We start from the raw sequence: 21,509 nt of genomic DNA, 5'->3' as shown, positions 1-21,509 counted from the left end.
AATTGAGCTGCAGCGTCGCCTGGCTGTGATTGGACGAGGCGCTTGAAGTGAAACCACGTGGCTTTTCAAACGGTGCGCGCAGTCGGATCATAGAGAGAGAGAGAAAGAAAGGCGGGACGGCAAGCAAAAACAGAACTTTACAAGGAAACTCACACTAGTAGAATTTACACCTGATTTCGTTCATTTACTCCCCACAACATGATTTCACGCTGCTTGTATTTTTTGTATCATTATTATTATTATTATTATTATTAGCATCTGGAATGCAATTTATTCTTATTACCTTAGATGACATCTTGTAAGGATTCAGTATTTCTTCGTAGTGCTTATTAAAACCATCGCCACGTCCTGACAAGTCGAGTATGAGAGAGACGATCCACCACCAGGAGACGCTCCTCTGACTCCTCTGGCTCCTCCTGGTGGTGCCACCGCGATTTGCAGAAATGCGCTGCTGCCAGTCAGAAACGACCAAGCAGAGCCAGGAGGAAAGTCAACTTTGTTTTCCTGATTATTATTATTATTTTTTTTGGTCTGAGCAAAAGTTAAATGTTTGGTCAAAAACCAAATATCTGGGCCATTACGTCACGGAGCAGCTCTGTGATGATGATGATGACATTGTTGCATATTGTACCCCCAGGCAAACGTTTTGGGGAGGACATTTCATATGTGCATGAGGTAAAAATAAGTCTGTTCAAACAGCCTGTTTGTGTTGCACATTTAAAAAAGTCACTGCCTACAACTCTCAGTAGCCATTAACATCTCCTTTTAACATCTCCTAAAATACTCTAAACTTACTCTGGCCAAATGAATCTGATGGAGCGGCTCAGGTCCGCTGGTTCTCACGTATCAAACATGGACGTGTGTTTGCAGTGCGACTGCAGCTTCTTTTTTTTTCTTTTTTTTAAATCAAGATAAAGTCGGTCGGGACACGTTTTTAGAAATGTGGACGTGATCAAATGTGACAGTTGAGATCAAATTCAGACGGTGATCGTGTGGTGGAGAGAGCGACTCGGTGGGAGGAGAGAGCAGATTTATTGCGGACTTCATCCGAAGACGAACACATGAGACGAAGGAGCGGACGGGCCTGAGCATGGGTGACCTGTTGGTGCTGCTGGCGCTGCTGTGGACATCAGGTAGGCCTCTGCTTCACAAATCGGCTCAGAGTTGATTGAAAAACTGTGCAAACTGCTGAAAAGCTCCTGCTTCATGAAGTCTGAGAAGGTTTACATTTTTTAATTAAAATAGACAATAAAAGACAAGGGCTCCATATGCAATACATTGAAGGGTTTCTGTGTCCGAAGATCAAACTGCCAGGATAAAAGTTGGTCAGTTGCAACAAAAGACTAATTCATCTATTTAGAGAAAAGGCCAGAGGGAGCCACCCGAGTGAGGTTTGTGTGTTTGTGCAGCAAAAAAATGTTTCCGTTTGTGCTGCTGTCATTTTCAAGATATGGAGAAATGTTTCCAGAGGTCACGAAAGGTCAACCAGCGCCTCCACCTTAGTCAAATCAGACAAAGTTGGTGTAATATATATACATATTTATTTTATTAATTCGAGAACATTTAGAATACAAACATGAAGTGAATTTATCTGAAGCTGTATATCATGTTTTCACTCATTTCTCACAGACAGATAAACACTGAGAGCAAACAGATGAATCTGAAGCGTAACGACTTGGTTTTCAATTCGGACACAGACTCCACACAGCCTCGGTTCCTTTGTTTGATAACTGCATTCTAGAACGGTTTTGTGACGTACTAATGAGGTGCATAGTGCGTTACTACATGCACAGCACATACATTAAATAATCATTTAATGTAAAGAAAACGCATGAAGTTGCATCGCGGGGCCTCCAGACTTTGAGCAGCACTCTGTCGCCCTGACTCCAGTGATCAGCCCGGTCCTGATCAGTATTAAAAGATCCTGCTAGTTATATGCTTGTTAACATTCCGCCTTTCAGAGTGACCCACTCACTCTGAAAGAAATAAAATCCTCGCACTTGTTTACGGGTAAAATAATCTGATGGATCAGCTCCGGTTCTGCTAGCTGTCGTGGTGTCAGCCACGTAGTCTTTGACATGCGAATGCGAGATAAAATTAGTCAGAACATTTCTCAGAAACGTGGATGTGATCAAATCTGATGGGTGGGGGACAAACGAGCAAAAACCCGATGAGCCTCAACTTCCTCCCCCCGGCCACAGACATTTTCTTCAAACATCTCTGTTTGTTCTGCTATCATTTTAAAGGTACTGATAAAAAAAAAAAACAGGGGGTAACACTTTATTTGACGAGGTGTGCATAAGACTGACATGACACTGTCACAAACATGACTTAACACCTGTTATGAACATGAAGGCGTCTTTGTGAATGTTTATGACCATTGTCAGGAAGTGTCAATTGGTAAATAATGACACTTTAATGCAAAGTTGATTTAAAAGTTGCATTAAAAGTGCCAACTTTGCATTATTTTGCAAATAATGACACTTTAATGCAAAGTTGGCACTTTTAATGGACTTTCAATGCAACCTTTTAAAAAACGTTTGCATTAAAAGTGTCATTATTTACAGAATAACACATCTTGACAACAGTCAGACATTCATAAAGACGCCCTCATGTTCATCACACGCGTTATGTCGTGTTTACAACAGTGTCGTGTCAGTCTTATGCACACGTCGTCAAATAAAGTGTTACCAAAAAGGTTTACAGAGGTCATCAAAGCCCACGTTGCCCCAACTAAGAAAATTTGGTCTGAATCAACCGTGCTATGTATAGTCAAGGCTGAAAGGTCAACCAGTCCAACCCAACCTTACACAAGTTAGAAAAGAAAAGAAAAAAAATTGGTGTCAATCAGCCATTCTGTGTTTGGGCTGCTAAAATTTGTGTTTGCAATGCTACAATATTGAAACTATTAAAGCAGGTCAATAGAGACCATCACAGGCCAAAGTTTGACTGAGGCAGGAACAGGATGCTTTGTATAATAATACTCATGCACGAATTGATTGGCAACATTACTATTGACGTCCATTAACAGTTTGGATTTCTTGATTTGAAAACCAAACAAATGTAGTTAGAGTTTATTTCCTTTAGTTTTTATCCAAATATTTTCCTACTGTCAGACAGTCTAAGCTGTAATTCAGAATCTTAATTGGACATAAACTGGATAAAAAATATGATAAATGTAGATTGAGGTATTTATTACTGGTATTATTATTTATATGTCCTTCTAATTCATGTAAAGCACTTTGAACTGCCTTGTTGCTGAAAATGTGCTACGTAAATAAAATGACCTCACCTACCAGATATTATTTTTTTATAAACTTATGCTCGCAGGGCTCTCCGTTCCAACTCCTGACTTGGTGCAGTGGTCCGTTTTTCTACCAGAATGCCTAAAAATAAAAATAAAAATTGCTTTACTAATGGGTTTTGTTTGACTCTTTATGATCCCTGCAGGAGTCCAGGCGGAAGAAAAACACGAGCCAGAAGGTTAAAGAACAATAAACAATCACACAAGTGGAATTATTGTTCTTTCATAATTTACTTCCTCAGTAATGACTCTTTTATTCTTCTTCTTCTTCTTCGTGTGAGAGGAGGGTGTTTGAGGAAGAGCGGAAGAAGAGCGAGTGTGCGAGTGATTGAATCTTTTCTATCTTTGTTTTTTCTTACTGTTTTTCACTGGGTGTTTGTGTTACTTGTTTATTTTGTATTTTCGTGTTAGTTTCATCACGTTTTAAGGGGTTTTTGTGGGTTCGGGTGTGGCCGTTAGGCCGGCGTCTGAGGACGCCATGGTGGTTGTCGGTGGTGGGTCTTTCTCCACGCTGACACGGAAGAACGGCGTCAAGGTGGGTGCTGGTTCTCCGTGCAGCGTGGAGGAAGTTTGTTTGGCTGTGGGTGAGGTGATTGGGCACGGGGCAATTAGGTCGGCAGCACGAATGAATGGAGCGGTGGTACTGTTTGTGGAGAAAGTTGAGCAGGCTCAGCGTTTGGTGGAAGCGGGCGTGTCTGTCAACGGCTGTTTTTTACATGTTTCGCCTTTAACTTTACCTGCAACTAAGGTAATGTTATCAAACGTCCCTCCTTTTATTAGCGATGAGTTTCTGATAAAAGAGTTGTCACGACACGGTAAAGTGGTGTCGCCGATAAGGAAAGTTTTATCTGGCTGTAAGTCACCTTTGCTGAAACACGTTGTATCGCACAGAAGACAACTGTTCATGTTATTAAACCGTCGGGACGAAGAACTGAATTTGAGGTTTCATGTTAAAATAGATGATTTTGATTACATGTTGTTTGCCACTTCTTCCAACATGAAGTGTTTTGGTTGTGGACAAGAGGGGCACATTATAAAAATGTGTCCAGACAAGGCCGGGCCGGCCCCGCCGGGTTCGGCGAAGCAGCAGCCCGCTGCTGCTGAGCAGGAGGGGGCCTCACCTCGTGAGGTTAGTGCGGCGGGGGAACCCGCGGCTGCGGCGGGGGAACCCGCGGTGGCGGCGGAGGAACCCGCTACAGAAGAACCAGCAGAGGGTATTGTTGAGGTGTCAGTGGTGGACAGTGGGATGAGTGCGTGTGTGGGAACGGAGAGGTGCACGGTGGTGTGTAGTGATGGGGTGCATGGTGGTGAGGGTGAAAGTGTGGAGGGAGAGAATGTTGGTGTGCAGGAAGGACAGGAGGAGGTGAAGGATAGTGAGGAGCATTTAGTGTGTGGGGATCAGGGAGGGATAGGTGAAGTGGAGGTAGGAGGACAGAATGAAAGGAGGAACAGTGTAGAGTCGGTTTTGGGAACTGGATTGGAGGGAGAGACAGAGGAGGTGATGGAAGTGGAGGCTTCTGCCCCGGTAAAGAGGCGAAGCAAAAGGAGGAATGTGGTGGCTGCTGTGCAGGCCAGCAGGCAGGTCAGCAAGCTGGCTGGAGAGAGGAGGGAGGTGTCGGACAGCAGCGACGCTGAGAGCTGGTTCTCTGACACCAGCGAGGCGTCAGTGACTCAAACAAATAGTAAAGAACCAAGATACCCTGTCGAGTCTTACAGAACGTTTTTAAAACAAACCAAAGGGCTGAAAGGAGTAAAGATAGAAAGTTATTTTCCAGATCTGAGAATCTTTTACTCCTCTGCGAGACATCACATTAGGAACAATGAGGTATCGGGTTTTGAAAAGACAGAAATATTTAGATTAAAGAAAGCAATGTCAAAAGCGAGAAAACTTTTTTGAGTAAAAATGATGCACAGTGATTTTTTAGTATTTTTATTATTATTTTTTTTTATAGTCTTTTTGTGTGTTGGTTTTAGCTTCTTACCCAATATGGATTCTTTTAAAATTGCAACTCTGAATCTTAACGGGGCGAGGGAGGCTGAGAAGCGGGCTTTGATTTACCAAACACTGAACCAAAAGAAAATAGATGTTATTTATTTACAGGAAACTCATAGTGATCATTTAATTGAGACGGACTGGGGCAGAGAGTGGAGGGGGGAGGTCATTTTAAGCCACGGCACCTCCCAGAGTGCAGGGGTGGGCTTCCTGTTCTCTAAGGCTTTCACCCCGAACTCCACAGAAGTAGAGCATGTCGTTCAAGGGAGGTGTCTTTTAGTTAAAGCAAAGTTTGATATTTTTAGTCTGGTTTTTATTAATATTTATGCTCCGACCACCAATGCAGAGAAAAAGCGTTTTTTTGAACAAATTGGGGAAAAGTTGGGCGATTGTGGGTCTGAGGATTATGTTTTTATAGGCGGGGATTTTAATTGTACAGAAAACGAGTTTTTAGATCGTAATCATGCAGAGCCGCATCCAGCGGCCCAACATGCTCTGCGGCAGCTGGTCTCGTCTCACGGCCTGGTGGACGTATGGAGGAGGATGCATGCAGGCTCCAGGCAGTACACATGGTCCCACATTAAGGAAAACCGAATCTCTTTAGCTCGACTTGACCGGTTTTATTGTTTTAAACACCATTTTAATGTGTTTAAAACATGCCAGATTTTACCGGTGGCTTTTACCGATCACTCGTTGCTTTTAGGTGGTGTTTTTATTAGAAACATTTTACCTAGAAGCGCTTACTGGCATTTTAACTCAGCTTTAACTTATGATCAGGGTTTTAAGGAGATTTTAGGTTATTTTTGGACTGGTTTTAGACAGAGAAAGGCTGATTTTACTTGTCTGAGACAGTGGTGGGACCATGGCAAAGTTCAGATAAAACTGCTGAGTCAGCAGCACACCCTTAATGTCACCCGTGACATTACCGGATCTATCAGGGATCTGGAGATGAACATCGTGGAATTAGAACAACTTAGTGAATCCACAGGAAATCGAGAGCACATTGAAGCTCTCAAATCTAAAAGGCTAGTTTTAGCAAACCTGCTGGAGAATAAAGTCCAAGGCGCATTGGTCAGGTCCCGGATCCAGAACATCACAGAGATGGATGCTCCCTCTGGCTTTTTCTTCAGCTTGGAGAGGAAGCACGGGCAGAGGAAGCAGATCCACTCTTTGCTGTCGAACACAGGGCAGCAACTGAGTGAACCAGTGCAGATCAGGAGGAGGGCTGTGGAGTTTTACAGTTCTCTGTTCCAGAGTGAACATGAGGAAAACGAGGAACTGTTCGAGGAGTTCTGCAGTGAACTGCCTCAGGTCTCCGAGGAGACCAACACTGACCTGGAGCGCCCCCAGGGGCTTCAAGAACTCCACACAGCCCTCCTCAGCATGCAGGGCCAGAAGTCCCCAGGCATTGACGGGCTCACTGTTGAGTTTTACAAGGCCTACTGGGATCTTCTGGCCCAAGATTTGCTTGACGTCTACAACGAGTGTCTGCACACTGGTTCACTCCCCTTGTCCTGCCGAAGGGCGGTCATCACCCTGCTGCCCAAGAAGGGGAACTTGCAGGAGATACAGAACTGGCGCCCTGTGTCCCTCCTCTGCACCGACTATAAGATCCTCTCCAAGGCCCTGGCCACGAGGCAGGGGAAGGCTATGGAGCAGGTCATCCACCGGGATCAGACATATTGCGTCCCCAGCAGGTCCATGGTAGATAACATCTACCTAATTCGGGATGTTTTGGAGGTCTCCGGTTCATTAGGTTTGCAAATTGGCTTGATTTCACTAGATCAAGAAAAGGCATTCAACCGCGTCGAACACGGCTTCCTCTGGGAAACCATGAGGAGGTTCGGGTTCGGCGAGGGTCTTATCGCCAAGATCCAGGTTCTGTACAGTGGCATTGAGAGTGTGCTGAAGATCAACGGTAGCCTGTGTGCTCCTTTTAGGGTGTGTAGAGGCGTTCGACAGGGCTGCGCGCTCTCGGGGATGCTCTACGCACTCTCCCTGGAACCCCTCCTCCGGAAAATACGCTCGAGTGTTTATGGTCTGGTTTTACCTGGTTTTAAGGACAATATGGTTTTATCTGCCTACGCTGACGATGTTGTTGTTTTTGTAAAAGATCAGCAAGATGTCACTGTTTTAACCAAGATCACTGAACAGTTTTTTACTCTGTCCGCTGCGAGGGTGAACTGGGAAAAGAGTGCAGCCCTGGCCGTCGGCGAGTGGTCTGCAGGGCTCCCAGTTCTCCCTCAGGGTCTTTTATGGAAGAAGGACGGTTTTAAATATCTTGGTGTGTTTTTAGGCAGTACACATATTGTGAACAAGAACTGGGATGACATTGAGCAAAAAATAAAACATAAACTGTCAAACTGGAAGTGGCTTCACCCACAAATGTCCTACCGGGGCAGAGTGTTGGTGTTAAACAACCTTGTCGCTTCGCAGCTGTGGCACAAGCTTGCTGTTTTAGACCCACCGTCTGGCTTACTGGTAAAAATTCAGTCAGAGATGGTTGATTTTTTTTGGAACGGTCGACACTGGGTGCCACAGTCCGTTTTATTTTTACCGAGAGAGGAGGGGGGCCAGGGCCTTGTCCACCTGGCTAGCAGAACAGCTACCGTGCGTTTACAGTTCCTGCAAAAGTTTCTTACAAGATCTCCTGTATGGAAAGATGTGGCCAGCTGCATCCTCAGACGTGTGAATTCTCTGGGGTTGGATGCTGCTCTGTTTTTAACTGATTTTAGTCTTTTAAAGTTAAAAGGGTTGCCTCAGTTTTATCAGAGTGTTTTTAAATCGTGTGCTTTTTTTAAACTGCACAGATCAAAAACGCATAATTCTCTGCATTGGCTTTTAGAGGAACCGTTGGTCTGTGGAGCAAAAATGGATGTCCGGGATAGCACCGTGCCGGGCCTTGCTGAGGTGCTGTCCAGGTCCGGGACGGTGACCGTGCGGCGGCTGGTGGAGGTGGCTGGACCGGACTTCACTAACATCCAGGAAGTCGGCCAGCTGCTTGGGGTCCGGTCCGCCAGACTGACACAGCGCTTCCTGGAGCTGATAAAGGGGCGGATGACGGCCGAGGAGAGGAGGCTGTTGCAGCTGTATGCCATGAAGGAGTGCCTGCCTGACTCAAATGACATGTTCCCGGATGTGTCCCTGGTCCCAGATGTTGAGGAAGACAGCGGTCCCTTGCTGCACTTTACGGACTCAGGGGCAGACTTAAATAACAGCAGCGCAAAAGTGCTGTACAAATACTGTGTCAAGATCCTACACAAGAGAACTCTCTGCAGAAGATCCGTCAGCGTGTGGAGCGACAGACTCGGAGGACAAAAACCTCAATGGAGGACTTTATACAAGCCTCCAATCAAAAAACGGACTGGTGATCTGCAGTGGCGGATTTTGCACGGCGCTATCGCCACAAACTCGTTTTTATCGGTCATCAGTCCCGGGGTTTTAAACGAGTGTCCATTTTGCAGTTTGTCTGAGAGTGTGTTTCATGTTTTTACGGAGTGTGTACGGTTAACTAGTTTTTAAAATTTTTTAGGGAGTATTTTTAGCCTTTTTGGCATGGTTTTTACCAATTCCCTATTTATTAACGGTGTACATCACAGTCGATCTACAAGTTTTAAATCTCGTCTTTTAAATTTTTTAATAGCCGAAGCCAAAATGGCTATTTATATAACTCGACGAGACAAAATGCAGGCTGGACCTCAACTCGACGCGGTGGCTCTGTGGAAGGTCAATATTAAGGCCAGGTTGAGATTAGAGTTTTGTTTCTACAGAGCCACCAGGAATCTGAGGGGTTTTTTAGAACTGTGGGGTTTTCATAATGTATTGTGCACCATTTCCGATCAGGGAGACCTAAAATATAATAAGCTGCTATTGTAAATATTTATTGTGTTTTTTAGTGTCCTTTGACCTGATCATGTATTGTTTTTATTGTTAACATATTGTTCAATAAATGTTTTGTTAAAAATCAAAAAAAAAAATCTTCTTCTTCTTCTTCTTCAGAGGCTGATTACAGGTTGGTGGGAGGAGCGAGTCGTTGCTCAGGTAAACTGGAGATGAGGCTGGAAGAGTGGAAACCAGTCGCTGGATCTGACTTGATCCTGAGGGACGCGGTTGTCGTCTGTGAGCGTCTGGGCTGTGGCTCGGCTCTTTCTTTAGAAGAAAAGTTGCAATCGCCGCTCTTGCCCACGTGGATGATCACACCTAGATGTCTTCAGTCAGGAAAGTCTTTGAAGGAGTGTGCTTATCCAGGGAATTTAATTTTGGCCCTAGAGCTCACCTGTTCAGGTAAGCCTCTCCTATACAGTATATGCTATCGTATTCTATTGTCTTAGAAAGCTTGGTTGCTGTAAGTACAATAACACTTTTTTTCAATTTATTATTGATAGCAGTATTTTTTTGTGGATTTTCTTTAAAGTTCATATTCCTTTTAGTTCTGTCTTCTTTTCTTTCACATTCGTGGATGATGTTTCGAGAGATGCTTGTCGCACACTCCATCAGAAACAAGCTCTTTAGTTGAATGAAATTAATACCGAACGTGTTTTCCGTTGAAAACAAGGCTTACACCTCAACATGGTTAAGTATTAATAAAAATTAAAAATAAAGTTTTTAGACCTCTGGATGTTGAAATCAGGAGATAACGGTTTCATGCATGTTGTATTAGCCGGTTAAGTTTACACAACAGGACGGTACAAGTCTGGAGCAAAATGTGTCTTGTTGTCTGTTTTTAAATGGCAAGATTTAACATTAAAGTAAGTTTGATTTATTTTTTATTATTTTAATAAGGACTTGGGAGAAATATAGTGACTTTTTTCGGTTAACAGAAACTCGAAAAGGCGGTTAGGATTTCCTGACGACCAGACTGTGCCGATGTGGCTCCGTCTCAAAACGCTTCCGCCAGCTGACTCCCGTACCGTCAGGTGGAACTTAAACAGAAGATTGTCTTTGCCACTAATAAAACGCAGCTCAAAAATAAGTCACTGTATTTATACAGAGCGGATGTGGAATCACATTTAGCATTATTTTCTCAAATTTTAATTGTAAAATAAATGGAAATGCCGTGGCTGTCCAAACTTTAGTCATCAATCAATCAATCATAGACCCAAGTGTTTTGATTCATTTGGCTCTCTTTGATCCCTTCTGATCTTCACAGACTCCATTAGGCTCCTCAATGGGACCAGTATGTGTTCAGGCAGACTGGAGGTGAAGTCCTCCCAGTCTGACCAGTCCAACCGGAGTTGGTCCTCTGTGTGCGACGCTGACTTTGACCACAAAGCTGCAGAAGTGGTCTGTAGGGAACTTGGCTGTGGGCCTCCTGTTGTCCTCCAGGGGGCGTTCTACAGAGAATCGGAGGCTGCAACATGGACCGAAGCCTTCCAGTGTGCAGGAGATGAGTTTTCTCTCCTGCACTGTAGGCGCTCAGGCTCAACCAGACACACCTGCCCACCTGGCAGAGCTGTAGGACTCACCTGCTCAGGTAAAAGACGCCCAGATTTCCTGTTCTTTGTGTCTGTTCTGGTCAAAGTCGGACATTACCTGTTGCTAATTACTCTCTGCCTTCGGTTCAGAACCTGTCAGGTTAGTGGGTGAAGGAGCCAGCCGCTGTGCAGGTACGCTGGAGCTGAAACACCAGGGAGAGTGGAAACCAGTGAACTTCTATGGGATCAGCTACAAGAGAGCGTCTGTTATCTGTGAACACATTGACTGTGGCTCTCCTGTGTCTATAATTGACAAAGGCTCCTCATACAAGTCTGTATTAGGCATTCGCTCTGACTGCTTACCTCCTGTCCACGCACTAAGGGGCTGCGTTTCTCCACAAGACGCTTCCGGAATCAGCCACGTTGTCTGTTCTGGTAAGCTGACGTCACGTCTTTTGATAATATGTAGAGAACATTTCCTCCAGTGACTATTGCTGGGTTTCAGACACGTGACCCGGATGACGCGCAAAATTCAGATGGAAGTCCGGAAGTGGATTTCTCCGGTTCAAAAGAGTAGTATACAATACGAATACATGTATTGGATATAATTATGTCTTGAATTTACTGTCCGTTACTCGGCACTGAGCTAGCTGCTAACGACATTAGCGCTCTGAGGACAACCATGCCAGGGCATGAAAATAATAAATCTTACCTCCCATATGAATGCTTGTCTTTCTAAGTAACTGTCCAATAAAATACCTGAAAATACAATTATGAATATAAATATAAATACAAACGATGTGATCGTTACCTGTTAGAAAGTGGGCGCTGCAAACTCTGGCGAATGGTGAACTAAAGTGCTTTTAGAGTCAAGCTAAAGGATATTAATTACAAGAAAAATGCCACAAAAGCAATTAAAGTTTCTAATAAACATGCATATATGTATAACAAGAGACAAAAACATGGGAACAATTGCAGTCCTGAATAGATAACACATATTTTCTAGTTTGTTTGTTTTTTAAAATGCAAATGCACACTTCTTTTTTGTGCTGGTCCATCATGTGAAATCTCAGTGAAATAAATTCTAGATCCCAGCTGTGTGACAAAAGTGAAAATATTTGAGGAGTAACAATACAAAGCACTGCGAGAAATTAAATCCTCATCACTTCATGATGTGCTGGTGAACAGATTACAAGTGGGACCCGCCCACTTTTTTTCCCCCCACATCCTCCAACGCAAACATAACTTAGTTGAGTGCGAAACCCTAAAATTACACTTTTTAACTATCTCCTCTGGATGTGTTCTGATCTCCACAGACTCCATTAGGCTCCTCAATGGGACCAGTATGTGTTCAGGCAGACTGGAGGTGAAGTCCTCCCAGTCTGACCAGTCCAACCGGAGTTGGTCCTCCGTATGCGACGCTGACTTTGACCACAAAGCTGCAGAAGTGGTCTGTTGGGAACATGGCTGTGGGCCTCCTGTTGTCCTCCACGGGGCGCTCTACGGAGAATCGGAGGCTCCAACATGGGCCGAAGCCTTCCAGTGTGCAGGACATGAGTTTTCTCTCCTGCACTGTAGGCGCTCAGGCTCAGCCAGACACACCTGCTCACCTGGCAGAGCTGTAGGACTCACCTGCTCAGGTAAAAGACGCCCAGATTTCCTGTTCTTTGTGTCTGTTCTGATTCAACTTTTATTTCGGTTACTGATTACTCGCTGCGTTCCGTTCAGAACCTTTCAGGTTAGTGGGTGAAGGAGCCAGCCGCTGTGAAGGTACGCTGGAGCTGAAACACCAGGGAAAATGGACAACATTGGGAAGTTACAACCTGACCTCAAATGAAGCCGCTTTAATCTGCAAACACCTGGGCTGTGGCAGCGCCGGTGTCTTACAACTACAACGTTTACCAACCATGACCATGTTGACTCTGGTCCCTGAATGTGTTTCCTCCGGTTCCGCTCTAAGGGAATGTGTTTCTTTCCTGTTCTCCTTCCACTATGTGCATCTTACCTGCTTAGGTAATAATTCCACCACAACATCACGTGGGAATCTAATAGTCTTGTTGTCCTTTTTCAGCCGACGTTCTCCAGAAGATCCCGTCCTAAAGTCTACAGAAGCAGATTTGTTTTTGATGTTTTTCCAAACCTCAACGGAGTACTTATTGACTTGCTTATAATAGGCTGATAATGAGCCTGAATGAATCAGAACCTGAAAAACTTTGATCCCAAAGTTAACTAGATTTCACAGAGGATTTCAAAACATTTTTGTAAATACAAACTTATTTTAGATAGTTAAGAACATACCATGGTCAGGATTAAATTATCTTTATGTTACTTATTACTTTAAAAAATAATCCAACCAAAGGTGGAAAGTTTTATACTTTCTATCTTTTTAACTTGCAGAACATAATGAAATTGAAGTCATTTCAGAAATTGAACAAGTTACTTTGTTTACTGCTGACTCTAGTGGATGAAAAATCATATATTTTTACATATTGTGCTTCAGTGAAGCAACAAAATAAAGAAACTGCAATTTATATGAAGGATACACCCATAGAAGCTGCTTATGTCTCATTAACAGAAAACTAATCAAATGTACAACTTCAATAGTCTGTTAATTCTTCTGGTTTACACCAGAATCAAGGTGGCCACAAGCAAATACAGAGGGAGATATTCTCCTCTAGTATGAAGATTATGCAGTGTCAACATAGATGAGAAGTTTTTTATCATAAATGAGCAGATCCTCCTTTAACACTAATAAACTGGAACATACAATATATATATACACATTTATATGTATGTATTTATGTGTATATATATATAGATACATTTTTTTATTTTTTTAAACGTACTGCTTGTTTTTACAAATACTGAGTTTATCATTACTTTTTAGTAACTAAGCACATTAGGTTGCCCAATTTCTTGAGAATTGCTGGACATGCAGTGCTTAATTCTACCATCTGATGATCCCTCTGTGTGTTCCCAGGCCAATCATTTCAGCCAATCATCTCTGTGTCTGACGGCAACACAACGTTGGATGTCCAGCAGCTGAGCATACGGGTGTCCAGAGGTTCCAGCTTCATCATCAGCTGCTCCATCCAGTCACAGCATCTGGGGGGCTTCTTCAAACTCTTCTTCACCTCCTCCAACACGGCACACAGCACAATTCAGCCGGCTGTACACCACTGTGCCCATTTTCTGTTTCCTAAAGCTGAGCCTGCCCACCAAGGAAACTACAGCTGTGTCTATGTTGTCACCGTTTTCTCTCAAACAACTTTCTCTGAGAGCCATGTGCTGTCCCTCACCGTCTCAGGTAAATGGAATCAGTGCCGGTTATCGACTAAGACACTTTTTAGTGTGTGGTGTTATGGGGAGCGACTGCTCACAACAATCGGGTCCAAATCCTGGGCCCCATAAAAAGAAGTTCTGTTTTTGGGGTTACTTTTTGAACTAAGGTGTGAATGAAGTTTAAGTTATGTTTTGGGTTAGGAATGTACTGGTAATGGTTAGGTTGAGGGTAAAGGTCAGGGTTAGGCTACAGGAATGAAAAACAAATGAATGGAAGTCGATGCAAAATCCTTGTCAAAAAAGAATGACATACCATGTGTGTGTTAGGTTGTATGTGTGAGAGTTTAACTCCAGATATTTATACAACTACATCGGTAGTTGTATAAATACAGTACTACATATGTATATATACAATATATATATATATATATATATATATATATCCTCACCATCATCAGGCTTTGGGTCCCATAAGGAGCAGTTGGTCCCCGCATCATTGAAGGATTTAGGACAATGGTCCTTGCATTTTATCAAATACAAGAACGTGTGTGTGTGTGTGTGTGTGTATATATATATATATATATATATATATATATATATATATATATATATATATATATATATATACAGTATATATAGTATGTATAAGTGTGCATGTATATACAATACGAATACATGTATCTTATATAATTATGTCTTGAATTAACTGTCATTCTGTCTGTAAAGATTTTTTTGGGATGACTTTTGTCCTGAATTGGTGCCATGTAAATAAACAAAATGAAACTGAATGAAATTGATTAGATGAGCATTTGTGTGGAATAGAAATGATGACTGAATATGTTTGAACAGATTCAACAGTTCATCTCATCAAAGTCGTCCTCCTGCCTTTGACTCCGCCATTGCTTGTTGCTGTCTTGTTTTCCTGCTGGAAGGTAATGTTTCCATCCCCGTCTATGGTAATTTAACCGTCTCACCCTAGACGAACAACACACCCACGTCATATCTGTGTGCTGTAATGCCTCCTCAGGTCACCAGGAGGCAGAGGAGGCACAGACAGGACAACATGGAGATGCTCCAGTCCAACATGTCTGCAGCTGGAGGACAGACAACCGAGGAGGAAGGAACTCAGGAAGACGAGGAAAACAGTACTTCCAGATGAATTCATCAAGCAAGCCCACCAGAGCACAGTAGCTGTATTTTTATAATTTCACTTTGAAATCCAACAAACAACTGCCACAAACACCACTGCGTTTATATTCAGATCACTGGAAGCGCTGTTAGTTGAGGTTTTGTGGGCTTTTTTTTAAGACCTTGGATTATTTCTCCAAACACATAGTTAAATTCTGAGTCACTTTTGAATTAACTTCCATCAAATGTTAGTATCCAATTTATGTTTTTTTTTTCTAATTTATGTTTTATATGATGATGGTGTATACAGATATACATAGGGATGCATTTATCTGGAAAAGGAGTGGGAAGAAGGCAAATTTATTTACCCCAAAATTAGTGTTCTATACATGCTATTTCTTTTTTTTTTGTAAATGCTACTGATGTCACCCATAATGTCCCCACCAAATTGATATTTCAATCATGCATTATATATCATGTATTAATTATATAATATGATAAAATTGTGTATGCCTGCTTTTCAATAATGAATAAAATAGCATTTAGCAATTCTATTAAGGTATTGAAGCAATAGTAATTCTGAGTTTTGTATGTTGTGCATTAGAAAGTATTGGTATTATGTTAACCCAGCGTCTACTAGCTTAGCATATATTCATGGTCAATAATCACACACTTAATATTCTTGGTTTTTACAAATTTATGATTGTCGCATTTCTGGAATTTTGAACTATACGGTATCGATTTTTCATTGTCGGCTTGATTTTAGAAAAATAAATGGCTTGGATTACCCATGTGTTGTGTTTTGTACATTCATCCAATAGAAATAGCCAAAAGCAGGTAAATCATGTTTTTTTTTATGTGCCAGGCATTTTTCTTACTTGTCTCATAGATTAATGTAATATTTTGGAGTGCTAGTGATCAATAGATTTTCCAGGTGCTGGGAAGAACAAAGTTCAAAGACTTAAAAATATCTCAAATTGGCAAACACTCTGACTAGGGAGCTTTTAATTAACCAGAAATAATTTGGCAAAGATATTACCCAGAATCTTAATGACACATCATCCTTCAACTGATCATCTGCAGTTTTCAGATTATAGCGGTTTAATATTTTTTTATACTAAAAGCAGCTTTTTGTTTTCCTGGAAGCTGTAAAATACAGGGGAAAAAAACTTGTGAGCGCAGAAAAGTACAGCATTTATTCAGGTCACCGAACGCTGCTTTGAGCACCGTCACATATAGAAAGCTGCATTCAATGGCAGGAAAAAAAAATGCAAATTTTTGTAGCTTGTGACATTCATGATGCCGTCTAAAGCAGCATTTTGGCGCCCTGCCCATGCTTTACTTTCCCACCTAATTTAAACCCCAGTAACCAAATAGGGGAAGAAGTACTCGATGTCAGTCTTTGCTTCTTTAGCATCTTTTTTCATCTTATTTATTGATTGATTTTTTTTAGGAAAAAACTGCCAAAAAACTGGGATATTTTTTTTGATTACTGGATATTGACACAATCTTAGAAGAAAAAGAAAATAAAATCCTATTATAGATGAGATGGGCCACTGGGATTTTTTTGATGTTGCCCAATTCAAACCTGCAAAGGTAACTTCCAGTTACACTTTGGGGTTGTGATGAAGGTTCTTTTTCTTGATGACTGTTCTATGGAAAACGTGTTGCATGGTGGCTGACTGCAGGTAAATGTCAGAACCTGGTTTGTTTGCTTTAAGCTCTCCAGTCTTTCTGGTGGTGAGGCACAGAGAGGTTTCATCGGACAGCCGATGAAGACCGTTACCAGCCGTAGACCGGTAACGGTCCATGGATCAATTGGTACTGCACAAGAAATAGTTAATATCCGTAATGTATTATCTCAGTTGTAAGGATCTTTTATTTCGGAAAAACCTGTAACCGGATTCTCTCGGTTTCGTCTTGCACGCCAACGCTGTACCCACAAGCAAGCAAAATCAGTAAGAAACAGATGTCTTTGGAAAGTTTCTTTACGAAGGGGAAAAGGCCCGGCGAAGAGACAGAAGCACTTCCAAGAAAAAGAAAGCCTTTAACAGACAATAACGGGCTTCCTACTTGAAATATGGATTTATGCCGGTAGGTGATTCCCACATTCCAAACCCACTCTGTATAATATACGGCCACCGTCTCGCTATGCCTTCAAAACTGCTTTGCCACTTAGAGCTTTTGAGTCTAAACCCTATGATAGAATTAAAATAATAACCTATATAAAAACTAATCATTATATTTAAGGAGGCCTCACTGAAGGGAGCAGTCGACATGAATGTTTTGAGAAAGGGTGCGAGTGCAGCCGGTTTCAGCAGGTAATTGCTCGGCAAGAAGTTCCTGTGCCCTTGACACGAACGATTGTGTAAAGCTGTATAGCTTGTTTTTGTTTAATCGTACATGGACATGTGTTCCAGAAGATATGCTGTGTAACTCTGAATGACGTTGCAGCTGTGTGACCTATTTTCCTTAAGAGATGCAACGTGTATGTAACTAGGGAACGTATGAAATAAAAAGAGAGGGTGCGGCAGGAGGTACTTCAGGGCGGGTAGAGCTTGTAACTGAATACGTCTCTGTCCGTTCTCCACGCAAGTATAAGAAATCTAACTCTTTTGTCTTTTCTCTTTATGTTATTAATGATGTTTTAGGATGTTTAAACCCGACACCCTCGTTCACACGGCACAATTCAAAGATCCAAAATGTTTTCAGTGTTTTGATGTGCTTAAGACACGTAATTTGTTATGTAAATACTTCTTATTGACACTTCTTATCTGTTCTGAATATTTATGAATTTCAAAAAGGGTGAATCTGTTTAAAGTATTTGGAAAATAAGAAGAAATGGAATTTAATCAATTTCAAATGCTCATTAGGTAAAGAAAAAAAATATATATCAAGCAAGACACAATGTGCATTGTAAAACACATTTGCTGAAATAAAAATAACATTTATTAAAGAAAAATTGTTGCAATATGTTTCTTTGATGCTTAAACTATAAAAAAAAGTAATTTTTTTTTACATCTCTAGTGATTTTGGAACATCTACTGAAATGACACAAACAAATATGAGGCATGTGTGACAAAGTGAAATGTATTTTGTTGCTAAGGAGACAACCTCTTACAAAAGAATAAACACAACAGCTACATATTAAGATTGGGGGAAAAAAAGCATTTTTTTTTGCATTTGGACCTAAATAACACACCACCACCTCCATTTCTATGTAAACTAGTTTCACTTTTAATGTTACAGATGAAATAGTTGCTTACATAACTATTGGCTATTGGCTTGGTTTGGCCACGTTATTAACTTGGCCAAGCCAAGTTTTACTTAAAAACAAAGCCTGAAGGCTGTGCTTGAAAATCAGGTCATTAACAAAAAAAAAGAATATTCCTGCTCAAGGTCTTACATTAACTAATATTCTTTCTAAAGAACATTACTTCATGTAATATTCCACTACGGCCACAATATTTAAGATACTTTAACTTGCAGATTAAGAATATATTGTGTTCAAGTCATTTGGATATATTTCACACAGTTACAATAATTGATATAGAAATAATTATTTTACTTTAGAATGATAAAAATTTATTTATTTAAACCTATATATAGCCATCCATCCATCTTACACACTTGTCCCTAGTGGAGTCCGGAGGTGCTGGTGCCTATCGTCAGCGAACATTTCGGGCGAGAGGCGGGTTCACCCTGGACAGGTTGCCAGTCTGTCGCAGGGCAACACAAAGACATACAGGACAAACAACCATTCACACACACTCTCACACCTAGGGAGAATTTAGAGACCAATTTACCTAACAGTCATGTTTTTGGACTGTGGGAGGAAGCCGGAGAGAACCCACCATGCACAAGGAGAACATGCAAACTCCATGCAGAAAGACCCTGGGCCAGGAATCGAACCCAGGACCTTCTTGCTGCAAGGCAGTAGTGCTACCAACTCTATATGTATTTCATTTCCTTTCGGAAGACGTTTCCATCAGACAGTTTTGTCCACTTCAGGGTAAATCCATGCACTCCTGTCTTTTGCAGTCTGTTCTGGAGCTTTAAGACAAAATTACAAGCCATTTAAAAAGTACAGTTTTCTAAATTTGGAGATCAGATTGGATTTTCCTCTAATCTGAGATATATTAGTTTGTAAAAAAAAACAAAAAAACAGATCTTTACATTTACAGATCAGATTTTTTCCTCATCTGAGGTGTAATTATTTGTGCGCTACAAACTGTTTTTATTCCAAACTTGCCTTTGTCAAGATGTTGTCCCTCAAAACAGGGTCATTCAGATCCATCGGGTTGTCTGTGCGAAGTCTTATCTTCACAGCCTGTTTCATTACTGATTTGAAATAAGAAATACAGCAATAGGTTGAGTGTCCATTTTAAAAACATGTTCCTATATGACCAAATAAATGAGTATGAAATGCATTAACATGTATGTAAGTTTCACATTAGAAAATGGGCTGAACTTATATGTCACATTTCCAGTTAGTTTGACCACCCAAAGCGTTTTCTACTCCGATCTGTAGGCAACTTGAGGTTAAGGGAACATTGGCATGGGCCAATCCCCCTTCTGACCAACACCAGCATGCAGGCCGACCGGGAATTGAATCCACTGATTGCAGGGCGAACTCCTACCGCCGTTGTCATGTTGCCACCATGTCTGTCGAAGGCATGCTTCTGTGCTGTTTGGAGCTCAGAGTTCCACCTAGTGTCTTTGACGTTGTTATAATCATGTTCTGCGGAAGTCTGATTATGCCACTGAGAATTTGCATGCCAAGAGTCCTGCCCTTGACTGCCATCTACCTATCTTACATTGACCCTGATCTTAATAGTTCCCTTTGCACATGGAGTAGGACTCCTGCAGAGTCATTGGGCTGAGCCCAGCTGTGTCCTGTGTCAACCACCAGGTTCCTACTGGTGAGTTCACCCCAAGACCTGGCTGTAGGAGGGAGCAGTGGATTTCCTTCCTGCGGTCAGACAAATCATCAAAGTCACTGAAGTGGTCTTAGTCTGACTCCCAGGCTGGTTTGCCTTTTGAGAGCCAACCAGGAGCTAAACCTACAGACAACATAGAACTGTGGGTAATAGGGGTACACAGACCCTACAGCACACTACGGTGGTGATTCGACAAAGAGTGATGGATTTAGGCTTCATCTACTGTTATACTGTATGTAGTGGCAAAGAAAAAGCTAAGCCAAAAAAAGAAAGCTCTCAATTTACAGATCTGTCTATGTTGAGGTATCACTCATAGCCAAAAAAAAAATTACATCCTGGATACAAGAAGCAGAAATTAGCTTCCTTTATTGGGGGGCTGGGACTCGGCCTCACAGTCAGGGTGAAAAGCACCTTCTATGAACTGAAAAGTCTTAGTTAAGATGATCGGGGCATTGATCAGTTTGCCTCCTGGCGACCTGGAGACTTTACAGGCGTGTCCCACCAGGAGGAGGAAACCATAATGACATTAAATCTCACTTAATATGTTGCAAACCCCAACATCAAGGAGTCCAGTCCAAACTAAGAGAGAAAACATGGTATTTTAACTTAGTTGTGCATTGTTGCTATATATGTCAATTCAGATATAAGAAACAAATGATAAAGCCATGCACTTTATAACTGCATTGTAACTCCATTCCTAGTTAACCCTGGTTAGATCAAGATATTGAAATTGACTTGCAGAAACTCCAGACGGAAAAACAACTCTGCTTTTGTCACTAAAAGCTGACCTGCATAATTTAGGTGAGTGACTTAAGAGACAAACTGATTAAATATAATGAATCTTCAAAGCATTTAAATGGCATTTTTTAACTAACATTTAGGAAGTATCAGACAGCAACTCAGCATGTAGAGATAACTGTTCTTAAATGACAGAAATCTGGACAAAACATATCCTAATCATCCCCAATTCTTCTTATTACTTTGAATTATAAAAAAGAAAAGAAGAGAAACACTCACCAGGAGGGCCATAACAGACAAAAGGTAATTTTGTTTCACAGGGCAAAAACTTCCAATTTCCTGATCTTGCAGAAGATGTAACACCACATATGACTGTCATCGAGCCAAGCGGATTCATAACGGAATCCCAGCTGGTAAAGACGACGCTGCTCCCATCAGACCAGTGGAAATTTGGATCTCTAAATAGCCCAATCCATGCATAGTACATACTAGGCACCTGGCTCTGAACCTTCTGGTTGTCTGTGTCACTTTTTATGGTGGCGAGATCTATGAAGTTGTTTCTGCAGTAAGTCTGAGCACTGGACCAGTTCATTGGTAGATTCACAAACACAAATTCAGGGACCAACTGCGAGCCTGTAGTTGAAGGGAATAGAGGACAAAGGTGAGAGGAAGTTCTGCATTTCACAAAGAGGTTTTAAGAAGGATGTGTC

General features: G+C 41.7%; 1 protein-coding gene across 1 annotated transcript; it reads left to right on the top strand.

The window, feature by feature from the left end:
• The first annotated feature begins 137 nt into the window (after window positions 1–137).
• LOC114157105 (scavenger receptor cysteine-rich type 1 protein M130-like) lies at window positions 138–15,908 on the top strand. Its single transcript, XM_028037887.1, has 10 exons — window positions 138–1,133; window positions 3,451–3,483; window positions 9,297–9,581; window positions 10,447–10,770; window positions 10,862–11,146; window positions 12,028–12,351; window positions 12,440–12,724; window positions 13,692–14,018; window positions 14,843–14,925; window positions 15,021–15,908. The coding sequence occupies exons 1-10, from the start codon at window positions 1,091–1,093 to the stop codon at window positions 15,150–15,152; spliced, it is 2,121 nt and encodes a 706-aa protein (XP_027893688.1). The 5' UTR covers window positions 138–1,090; the 3' UTR covers window positions 15,153–15,908.
• The last annotated feature ends 5,601 nt before the right edge of the window (window positions 15,909–21,509 follow it).

This window comes from Xiphophorus couchianus, chromosome 14 (assembly GCF_001444195.1).
Source record: "Xiphophorus couchianus chromosome 14, X_couchianus-1.0, whole genome shotgun sequence".
Taxonomy (NCBI): domain Eukaryota; kingdom Metazoa; phylum Chordata; class Actinopteri; order Cyprinodontiformes; family Poeciliidae; genus Xiphophorus; species Xiphophorus couchianus.
This window is presented reverse-complemented; position numbering and strand designations above follow the sequence as displayed.